This window comes from Gossypium hirsutum, chromosome A08 (genome assembly GCF_007990345.1).
Source record: "Gossypium hirsutum isolate 1008001.06 chromosome A08, Gossypium_hirsutum_v2.1, whole genome shotgun sequence".
NCBI classification, from domain to species: Eukaryota; Viridiplantae; Streptophyta; class Magnoliopsida; order Malvales; family Malvaceae; genus Gossypium; species Gossypium hirsutum.
The window spans coordinates 111913912-111926302 of NC_053431.1; the positions used below are offsets into that span (position 1 = coordinate 111913912).

A 12391-nucleotide genomic window follows, 5' to 3' on the forward strand; every position below is an offset into this window, starting at 1 on the left:
TTATTGGGCCACTATGGAAGGGGACTGTATCAACTATACCAAGAAATGCCATAAGTGTCAGATTTATGGGGACAAAATTCATGTACCACCTTCACCTTTGCATGTTATACTTCTCCATGGCCTTTTTCCATCTGGGGCATGGATGTCATTGGACCAATATCACTGAAAGCTTAGAATGGACATTGGTTTATCTTCATGGTAATTGACTACTTTACAAAATGGGTAGAGGCCGCTTCTTATGCGAATGTTACTAAGTCAGCTGTGAGTCGATTCTTGAAGAAGAAGATCATTTGTAGGTATGGAATGCTTGAGAAGATCATATCCGACAATGCATTGAACTTGAACAACAAAACAATAGCAAAGGTTTGTGACCAGTTCAAGATCAAACATCACAATTATTCTCCTTATCGTCCAAAAATGAATGGGGCAGTGGAGGCCGCCAACAAGAACATTAAGAAAATCGTGGGGAAGATGACTGAGACCTATAGAGATTGGCATGAGAAATTACCGTTTGCACTCCTGGCCTATCAAACATCTGTCAGAACCTCTACTGGGGCAACCCCATTCTCGTTAGTTTATAGGATGGAAGCAGTGTTACCTGTTGAAGTAGAAATACCTTCTCTTCAAATTTTGACGGAGATAAGGTTAGATGAAGCTGAATGGGTTCAATCCCGATATGACCAGTTGAACTTGATTGAGTAAAAGAGGCTAAGAGCCATTCGACATGGTCAAATGTATCAGAAGTGAATGATGCGAGCTTATGATAAGAAAGTTTGACCAAGAGAGTTCCATGAGGGAGACCTCGTACTGAAAAAGATCATTCCTATTCAAAAAGACCTTAGGGGGAAATGGATGCCGAATTGGGAGGGGTCGTATGTCTTGAAGAAAGCTTTCTCTAGCGGTGCATTGATCCTAACGGAAATGGATGGGAAAAGTTTACCAAACCCAGTGAACTCAGACTCAGTTAAAAAATACTTGGTTTAAAGGAGATGAGAATCTAAGGTGAAAACCCACAAAGGGCGCTTTGAGGTTTCGAAAATTAAAAAAAAAGAGGAAAAAAGAAAAAATGGAGAGGCTAAGGTGAAAACCCGCAAAGGGCGCCTTGTGACCAAAGGGGTTTTGAGTTGAAAACCTGAAATGGCGACTCAAATTTTGAAGCATCTGGTAATCTTGCTCAACAAAGAACGAAGAACGTTGCATATTGGGGCATCAACAAAGTACTTTGGATCTTTTAAACACATGATGAACTCAAGAAAGACTTCATGGAGTTGGTGTATAGACACTCAAGTGGCGATATCTTGGGCATCTAACTTTCATCCTGTTTGCTATCTTTAGATTCTATTTCTTCTTAAAGATAGGCTTTCAGATTAATTTCCTTTGTATCTTTTCGACAATTCATTCAAATCCAATTATTCTTGAAAGTTTATTCATCTTCCATTATTCTTTAAGTATGTTGCATTGAAATAATGATAGATGAATTAAATATGTTCACAAATGAAGTTTTGCGCATTACACTGGAATTTCTAGATAATACAAGAAACTAAAACAGGACAATTGTTCGAGAAATTCACGTAAGTAAGGGGTGAAGGAACTCGAGGGATTTCTTTCTTCCAGTCTAAAAGGAAAATGGACAAAACCAACGACTCAACTTTAAGGAAAGATTGTCTTACAGACATCCTCAGTCGATCATAACATTGGAGGAAGGGAACAGGCCTACAGGCTGAACAAGAATGATACTTTGAAAAAGCAAAAGAAGGAATGAGTGATGACGTTTAGGATAGGGGTCATATTCACAACATTTTGCATCATAACATGTTAGGAACATTTGACTCACTTCGATCATAGCATCCTAATTATCAGGCATAATCATTCTACAGGTTATCAAAGACGACGCACCTTAATCCCCTAAGCAGTAGGGTAATAGGCAAGCAGCATAGCAGATCTGGCCTTCAGATGTTTATACTAAAGAAGATCCAAGATGATTTGGCATCCTTGTGCTTACAAGGAGCGAATCGAAGACATAGTTGATTTGGCTTACACGTGTTTACGATGAAGCAAATCTAAGATGATTTGGCATCTCTGTATTGTCAGAGAACAAATCGAAGTCTGGCATCTCCACTTCGACGGGGAGCAGATACATAGTAGATCTCACCTTCAGATGTTTATACTGAAGAAGATCCAAGATGATTTGGCATCCTTGTGCTTACAAGAAGCGAATCGAAGACATAGCTGATTTGGCTTTCACGTGTTTACGTTGAAGCAAATCTAAGATGATTTGGCGTCTCTATATTGTCAGAGAACAAATCGAAGTATGGTATCTCCACTTCGACGGGGAGCAGATACATAGCAGATCTCACCTTTAGATAATTTCACTGAAGCAAGATCCAAGATGATTTGGCATTCTTGTGCTTACAAGGAATAAATCGAAGACATAGCTGATTTGGCTTTCACGTGCTTACGATGAAGCAAATCTAAGATGATTTGGCATCTCTGTATTATCAGAGAATAAATCGAAGAAGCAGATTTGGCGTCTCTGTGTTCGGCGGAGAGCAGATCGAAGATATCAACATGATAGTCATAAATTTGCAAGCAACAGATTGAAGATCATGATTAGACCGGTCAAATTTGGTCTTTCTAAATCTTTGCTCAATTCTCGTTATACAGCAATGAGCAAAGAGGGGCAGCTTTAATAGCCCAAATTTGACCGGGCTTAATAAACCAAACAAAAAACCAAAAATAGAAAATGTCCAATTTGTACAATCCATATTACAAAAGAAATAAAGCCCAAAAGGCAAATTATACCCTATAAACCTATTACACCCGTAACCAAAAATACCTAAACCCAAACACCGGTTACAACCTGTAACCCAGCAGCCCAACACATACACCAAACCCAATAACTCTATCAGCCCCTAAAACCCCTAGCCCGATCACAAAACTAAAGTGGCCCAACTGGCCCAAACCATTACACCAAGGCAGGAAACCCTAGGGTTTCTGCCTTCTTTCTCCTCGAGCCATCACCGCTTCTGGAAAGTTCGGGAAGCACCTGTCTAGCTCCCGAATCGAGGCCACTATTCAAGACATTGTTTTAGGGCCTGTCAACGTCCCACCAGCACCCCACCGTCTCCATAAATCCTCACCACCGGACTTCATGCCTCCATTAACGCCAGCAGCCCTCGAATCACCGAGATTCTCGATGTCACATGCAAGAAATGGAAAGAAATCAGAACAAAAATCAGCAGATAGACCTAAACAGATATGGAAAGAAATTTAAGATTTCTTTCCAAAACAGAGCAGTTTCTAGGCTATAAAGCCTTCTTCGAACATGTAAAGAGGGGCTTTTTTTTACGGACATATAGAATAATACTAGAAATACACCACAAAGCTATTGTACACCAAAGATTTTTAATAATATACCAGAAAGATTTCACGAGGACGAATCGCAAGCAATCCGTATACAATATATTAATAGACAGAGGAAGAAAATACCTTGAGATTTGCCCCGAAAAGCGAAGCTTTTCAGATCCCAACCGTCGTGTGCGACGGAGTTGATGACGGTGCTTGGAGCTGAGCGCGGAGGTCCGATGAACGGAACAGACCGGCCTAGGGCCGGAGCTCAGAGGGCTGGGGGACTTTTTAGAGGATTTCTCTTGTTTTTTTCTGAACCAGGGGCTAAATGATTTTTTAGGTTAAAGTTTGGCTGATATAGCCTTAACAGAACGACGTCGTTTTAGCTTAGTCTGATAAGCTTAAAACGGCGACGTTTTAAGGCCCCAGGATCCGCGCGTTGACCCGATTACCCGGGGAGGATCCGCGTGTTTTTGAGGATTGGGTTAATTACCCCATTAGTCCTTCCACCTTTTTTATGTTTACAATTTTGTTTTATTTTATTTATGATCGAGCCCTGATATTTTGTTTCCGTTTTAATTTAGTCCTTGCAGTAACTATTTTAAATCCTAGATTAAAACAATGCCGTTTAGGGACAAGGGAAAATTTCCCGATGAGTCCCTAGGGTTTTAATGGCCGTTTCAATTAGGTCTGATCTCAGTTATGTTCTTATTAAATTAGCCACTGACTTTTATTTACGTTCAATTTAGTCCCTTTTATCCCTTTTAATCTATTCATAACCTATTTATTTTAAACTTTATACATATATTATTTTATTTTAATATGAATATACGTATTATATATTTTATAATTATTCATATTGTTATTATCTATTATATATTTTTTCATGTATATTATTATGTATATTATTATTTTCATATTGAATTGATAGTAAATATTTTGTTAATTATTTCTTTTATATTTTTTAAAATCTATGTATTTTATCCAAAACCATTAAATTAGTGTTTTATATATCATTATATTATTCATCATCAATTACTATGTTTTCATATATTATTAAATATGATTATTATCTTATATTTTACATAGTACAATGTTATAGTATTTATATTTTTTTTAATTCCAAAACTAAAGTTGTTATTTATATTACATTGCCAAAAAATTTGATTTTAATTCACACATTTTTAGAATTACTCAATTTATTTATATTTTAATATATATACATAACCCTTTTTATAAATTAAGTCAATTTATTAAAGGTTGGTCTCGTAATTAAATGTTGAGTGTTTGGCATATTATTCTTTTTTATATATATGTGTCAAATTGTATATTATGCATCATTTTCTATTAATATGTTTAAATATATGTTGAATTACATGTTTATGTGTTTTTTTTTCGTCTTAAATATATATGGTGTTTTATGTATATTTTTCTTATTAAAAATTTGTCATGTTTTATTTCTTATATACGTTGGTTAGTGTATGATATTTATGCTGTTGTGCTTTTATTTTCCTATTATTATAACATGTTATCTCGTATGTTATGTTAATATGCTCTTTTATGCACCGGTTTTAAATAAACGAGACTTCAAAGTTTTCAAAAAATAAAAAGGCAATGCTTGGTGTTTGGAAGCTTCGAGAAAAGTAGTGCCCTAACTTATTGGGTTGCAATTTTTCTCGTTGAGTTCGAATAGTTAAGTACCCTTCTAGGTTTTTAAGATTTTTAAAATATGAGCAACTGTCTTGGAATTTCAAAGCGTTGTGTCCTAACTTACTGGATACGGCGTTTTGTCTTTTCTAGATAGGGATTTCCAAAGAGGCTAACTTAATGTCAACAATGTGATACAAGTGAACCCCAATTTTCAAAATCAAAATATTTTAAAGAGGATTGCATCTTAAAATTTTTAAATTTCCGACCAGAAAGACATTTGATAATTAATTAGATACCAATTTTGGGCGTTACGAGGGTGTTAATCCTTCCTCGTACGTAACCGACTCCCGAACCCATTCTTTTTATTTCGTAGACCAAAACTAATGATTTTAAAACAAAATGTTTTAAAGGTGATCCAATTACACCTAAAAAGATTGGTGGCGACTCCTGTTTTGGTTTCTTAAAGTCGATTCCTATTTTCCAAAACTCGATTTAAAAATGGTTTCGACATTATCATTGTACTAATTAAATTGAAATGGATAAACTTTTTCATTATAATTCTTAGACTTCCAATACTAATATTTTAAACCATTTATATTCAAAATATAATAACCTTTATACACATCCTATGTACATGCCACATTACCAAAAGAAAATATACATCACCAAAAGTTTGCTGAAGTCGGGTCTGGTTTTGGATGCTTGTTCAGTACTTGACTTCTACAACCTGCGCACAGAAACAACCGTACGCTGAGTATGCATATACTCAGTGGTATTACTATATTTCAGTTTATAATTAAATACATTAAATCACACACATACTTTTATGTTACAATCATCATCACTTAATGAACAATTAAATCTTTTTATTTTATCATTCAATTATATATATATCATTCTTATTTCTTTATTTCAATTCTCAACTTTCACATATGCTATGTCATTCAAATTTACTTTTATTAGTAGATTTATTTCATTTGCCCCTATTAACTTGACTCGGACTCGGCGGATACATGGATTCCAACCAACACACCAGTACGACACAATGTGCCTTAACGGTACACAGTACCTAATCAGTAATCAGTAACGGTAGCAGTAGCAGTAACAATAACAGTATTCAACACACAAAGTGTTGAATCTGTAACAGTAACGGTAACAATATTCGACACACAAAGTGTCGGATCGGTAACAGTAACGGTAACAGTAACAGTAGTCGGCACATAAGTGCCTGATCAGTAAGCCGGCAAAAACCCATACTCTTCCATATCCTATGGCATGCCAACTATATCCGACTAGCCCGACTAGTTAATAGGGTATTTAAATCATTTTCAGTACAATTTCCATTTCGATTCAATATTAATTATAATTTATTATTTTGATCAATTTTCACAGTAATACAGTAATTCACTTCATTAGAAATTTTACAGTTCAATGCAATATACGTAACATTATTCAATAATTTCACTGTTCAATTCGGTATACAAAACAATATTCAGTATCCCATAATTCAGTTCAGTATCAATCTAAATTTTAATACCCAATCACAAATTTTATCAGTTCATTAAATACTTACCTTAAAATACTTACCACACATTCATATTAAATTAAACACATATTAATTATAAAACTTGAGTTATAGTGATACAAACCAGAATTTTTTTTCTTCGGATTTAATCCTCGACGATTTTTCCTTTTCCTTTTTAGGCCGATGCTTCAGGCTCGATATTAGCTACGAACAATTAAAATAATTTCACAATTATTAGCATAACACAATTTAAATGCTGAAATTTTTATCTAACTTTTACTTTAATTCCAATTTAATCCCAACTAAACCTATATAGTTTTCTTTCTCAATTCATACCTCTTTGCTACTCAATTTCTTGTCAAACTCACATCTAACTATTTAAATTTTATCATATTTTCATAATTTCGAATTTATTTCAATTTAATCCCTAAAACTCCAAACTTATAGCTTAGTTTACAATTCAATCCTTTATTCAATTCCAATTAAAATTTCTATCAAATAGACCCCCAATTCTATCATTTGTTCAACATAACTCATGTTTAGAAATCTACTATCTTTCAAAATTTCAATATAAATCATGACATATTTTGTCCTAGGGCTCCAAAAACTTAAAAATTACAAGAAAAGGATTAAATTGACTTACCAATTTAATTTTGAACCTTGAAACCTAAATTTTCCTTTTTCTTCTTTCTCCCCTATTTCTTCTCTGTTTTCGTTTTCATTTCTATTTCTTTTTAACTCATTTGTTTCTTTTATATATAATATAATAATATAATATACTTAATTATTAAACAAATATATATATTTTAATCAATAAAATATTTGATATTTTTCCACGTTAAACAGTCTCAGCTATAGGAAATAGTTTAATTTCCTCTTTAGTCCTTCTAGTTTTTCTTTAATCTATAATTAAACTTTTACCCTTATTCAATTTAATCCTTTTTACTAATTACTCTAAATTAAGCTGAATTTACTTAATTAAAACTTAATTAGACACACTACTAGGCTCATAAATATTTTTAATAATTATTTTCGAACTTATTTCACTAAGACGGAGGCTCGATAACACACTTTTTCGATGCCTACGGATTTTGGGTCGTTACATTTCCTCCCCCCTTAAAAAATTTCGTCCTCGAAATTTTACCTGAAAATAAGTGAGGATACTGTGATCTCATAGTTTCCTCTGGTTCCCATGTTGCTTCTTCTACACTATGGCTTCTCCATAGTACTTTTACCAGAGGGACTCGTTTGTTTCTTAATTCTTTCACTTCTCGAGCTAGTATTTGAACTGGTTCCTCTTCATATGACAAATCTGGTCTAATCTCAATGTTTTCAGTAGAGATAATATGAGATGGATCTGATCGATACCTTCGTAACATGGAAACATGAAAAACATCATGAATTTGTTGTAATTTCGGAGGTAAAGCCAATCGGTAAGCAACTGGTCCAACTCTCTCTATAACTTCATATGGTCCGATAAACCGAGGACTTAACTTTCCTTTTTGGCCAAATCTTAATACTTTCTTCCAAGAAGAAACTTTGAGAAACACTTTATCCCCGACTGAGTATTCAATGTCCAGACGTTTTAGATCAGCATAAGATTTTTGTCTGTCAAAAGCTACTTTTAATCTCTGTTGAATCTTCTTGACTGTTTCTTCTGTTTCACGAATCAATTCAGGTTCAATTATCTTCTTTTCATTTAATTCTGTCCAATATACAAGTGATCGACATTTTCTACCATATAGAGCTTCATACGGAGCCATCTGAATATTGGACTGATAACTGTTATTATAAACAAATTCAGCTAACGGCAAGTAACGTTCCCAACCAGATTCAAAATCAATAACACAAGCTCGAAGCATGTCTTCCAAAATCTGAATTACTCGCTCAGATTGCCCATCAGTCTGTGGATGAAATGCTGTATGAAATTAAGTTTAGTACCCAAAGACTCATGTAACTGTTTCCAGAATCTCGATGTAAATCGAGGATCTCGATCAGAAATTATAGAAGCCGGTATACCATGCAACCTTATAATTTCCTAAATATAGACCTCTGCAAGTTTCTGAAGTGACGAATCTGTTCTGACAGCTATAAAATGAGCCAATTTTGTGAGTCGATCAACTATTACCCATTAGCATTTTTCTTATTTACAGACAATGGCAATCATGTAATAAAATCCATCGTAACACGATCCGATTTCCATTCTGGAATAGTAATCGGCTGTAATAATCCAGTAGGAACCTGATGCTCTGCTTTTACCCGCTGACAAACCAAGCATTTATTGACATATTCAACTATATCTTTTTTCATCCCTGGCCACCAGTACAATTCTCATAAATCACTGTACATCTTTGTGCCTAAAGGGTGTAGAGCAAATGGACCATCATGTACTTCTCGAAGAATTAATTCTTTAATCTCTGAATTGATTGGAATACAAATCCGATCTCGGTATCTCAAACAATCATGCTTATTAATACTAAAATTCCCTGTTGTGTCGCTCTGAACCATTTTTTTTCTTCATTAGCTTATCATCTTCTAATTGAGCTGACTTGATTTGTTCAAACATCACTGGTTTAATTCTTAATTCAGCCAATAAACCTCCATCATCACTAATACTGAGCTGTGCAAACATCGCTCGTAATTCAATTGCTGCCTTCCTACTCAGTGCATCAGCTACCACGTTAGCTTTACCTGGATGATAATCAATAACACAATCATAATCTTTTAGAAGTTCTATCCATCAACACTGCCTCAAATTCAACTCTTTTTGTGATAGAAGATACTTGAGACTTTTATGATCTGTATAAATGTAACATTTTTCACCGTATAAATAATGTCTCCATATTTTCAAAGCTGCTAATTCCAGATAATGTGTCGGATAATTACGTTCATGTGGTTTCAATTACCGAGAAGTATAAGCTATCACTTTTCCATTTTGCATCAGTACACACCCGAACCCATTTAAAGAAGCATCGCTATACACCATAAAATCTTTTCCAGATTCTGGTAAAGTCAAAACTGGTGCCTCTGTCAGCATCTGCTTCAATTTCATAAAGCTTTCTTGACATTGATCATTCCAGACAAACGGAACATTCTTTTACAATAATTTTGTCATCGGTAAAGCTATTTTTGAAAATCCATTCACAAACCTTCGATAATACCCAGCTAATCCAAGAAAACTACATACCTCTGATACATTTCTGGGAGTCTTCCACTGGACGATTGCTTCAATCTTTTTTGGATCCACTCTAATTCCATCTGCTGATACCACATGACCAAGAAATACCACCTCTGATAACCAAAATTCGTATTTACTCAATTTCCCATACAACTGTTTCTCTCGTAACGTTTCCAAAACAATTCGGAGATACTGCTCGTGTTCAGATTTGGACTTTGAATATACCAAAATGTCATCAATAAAAACTACCACGAATTGATCCAAGTACGGCTGAAAAATTCGATTCATAAGATCCATAAAAGCAGCTGGGGCATTTGTTAACCCAAATGGCATCACTAAGAACTCATAATGACCATATCTTGTACGAAATGCTGTCTTCGGTACATCACTTTCTTTCACCTTTAACTGATAGTAGCCTGATCTTAAATCAATCTTTGAAAATACTGAAGCTCCTTTCAATTGATCAAATAAATCATCAATACGTGGTAATGGATATTTATTTTTGATTGTCACCTTGTTCAATTGACGATAATCAATACACAATCGCATCGAACCATCTTTCTTTTTAACAAATAACACCAGAGCTCCCCACGGTGAGGTACTAGGTTGTATAAAACCTTATTCCAGTAAATCTTGCAGTTGTACCTTCAAATCCTTCAATTCAGTAGGTGACATACGATATGAAGGTATTGATATTGGATCTGTACTCGGGTATACTTCAATTGCAAATTCTACTTCTCTGTCAGGTGGCAATCCCAGTAACTCTTCTAGAAATACGCCTGGAAATTCACATACAATTCTAATCTGACTACACTGACTTTCGACTGAATCAGAATTAATAACATATGCCAGATATGCTATACAACCCTGATGAAGCAACTTATTAACTTTAATCGCTGATATGATTCGAGTTAACCCACTGGTACGAATTCCATTTACCTCTACACTATCACCATCTTCAGTCTGAACACTAAATTTCTTTTTATAACAGTCCAAAATTACCCCATGTTCAGCTAACCATTCCATACCCAGTACAACATCAAAATCCCCAAAAGGCATTATTAATAAATCCACCGGAAAAGTTTTATCATATATCATTAGCGGGCATCTCGGGTACACCTGATTAACTAATATTGTTTGCCCCAATGGACTTGATACTTCTATTGAGACTTTAGACATTTCTGTTTTTAATTTCGCCAACTCTACTAATTTTGAATTAATATATGAGTGTGAAGATCCAGGATCAATCAAAGTATAAATAGGCTCAGAATACAGTAAAAATATACTTGTCACCACATCGTGAGCATTGCCTTCTTCCCAGGTTCTGACTACATAAGCTCTAGCTGGAGCTCTAGCTTCAGATTGCTGTGTAGCTATATCACTGCTTCTACCAACTCCTCTCCTTGAAACAGAACCTCCTCTAGATATTCCTCTACCTCTGGCAGTCGATACTGATCTCTGAGATGTGGCAGGTGTACTACTCTGAGTTCTCAGACAATCTTTAACAAAGTGTTCAGTAAGCCACAGCGGAAACATCCTCCGGTTTTTTTCCAGCATTCACCAAAATGTCTTTTCCCACAATAATCGCATTTAGGATTTTCACTTTCTCGGGGTGGAGCTTTTACACTACCGGTAGAGACAGTAATCTATTTTTCTCTGCTTCTGTCACCCCTATCAGACCGAAAGCTTGATCTCCAACCACTTCTTGATTCTCTGAATCTCTTTGGTAATGGATTAGAACTGGTAGTTCCTATACGTTTCCCAGCTGATTTACCCATTTCTGACTTTTTATCCAGGCCTAGTACTTGTTTTATCATTTTTGCTCACTCAACCAGATCAACAAGTTCAGTAATTCTGAGACTTACCAATTGAATCTTGATTTCATCTCGCAGTCCTCGTAGAAATCGTTTACAACTATGAGCCTCAGTTGGAACATATTCTGATGCATACTTACTCAATCGAGAGAACTCTCGCTCATAATCCAGTACTGACATATTCCCCTGTTTCAGCACTAAAAACTCTTTCCTTTTCTCTTCGATGTACAATTCCCCAATATACTTCTTCTGAAATTCTTTTTGAAACAATTCCCAGGTTACCTGATCATCCGGCAAATGTCTAACCACAGATTCCCACCAGAGATAGGCTTCTCCTTGTAACAGTGATACAACACATATTAGACTTTCTCGGAGGGTGCAGTCTAATTGTTGAAAAACTCTTTTTGTTGTTTCCATCCAATTTTCAGCAGCGGACGGATCAACTCCTTTTAATCCCTGAAATTCCGTGGCACCATATTTTCGTAGCTCTTTAATCGGGGCCTGTCTGACAGCAGGTACAGATGTAGTAACAGATATAGTTCTCACTATATGTTGTAATGCATCAGCTATATCTCTTAACAGTTGATTATCTAACAGATTCACACTAGGTGTAGCAGATTCAGTTTCTTCCATATCCTATGGCTTGCCAACTATATCCGACTAGCCCGACTAGTTAATAGGGTATTTAAATCATTTTCAGTACAATTTCCATTTCGATTTAATATTAATTATAATTTATTATTTTGATCAATTTTCACAGTAATACAGTAATTCACTTCATTAGAAATTTTACAGTTCAATGCAATATAAGTAACATTATTCAGTAATTTCACAGTTCAATTCGGTATTCAAAACAATATCCAGTATCCCATAATT

General features: G+C 34.9%; 1 protein-coding gene across 1 annotated transcript; it reads right to left on the minus strand.

Annotated features, from left to right (window-relative positions):
• Nucleotides 1-3075: 3075 nt before the first annotated feature.
• LOC121205073 (uncharacterized) lies at nucleotides 3076-12148 on the minus strand. The gene is made up of 6 exons (XM_041075999.1): nucleotides 11567-12148; nucleotides 11332-11451; nucleotides 10988-11183; nucleotides 10379-10714; nucleotides 9122-9214; nucleotides 3076-3248 (listed from the first exon to the last, which is right to left on the minus strand). Exons 1-6 carry the CDS (start codon nucleotides 12146-12148, stop codon nucleotides 3076-3078), a joined length of 1500 nt encoding a protein of 499 aa, XP_040931933.1.
• Nucleotides 12149-12391: the final 243 nt, after the last annotated feature.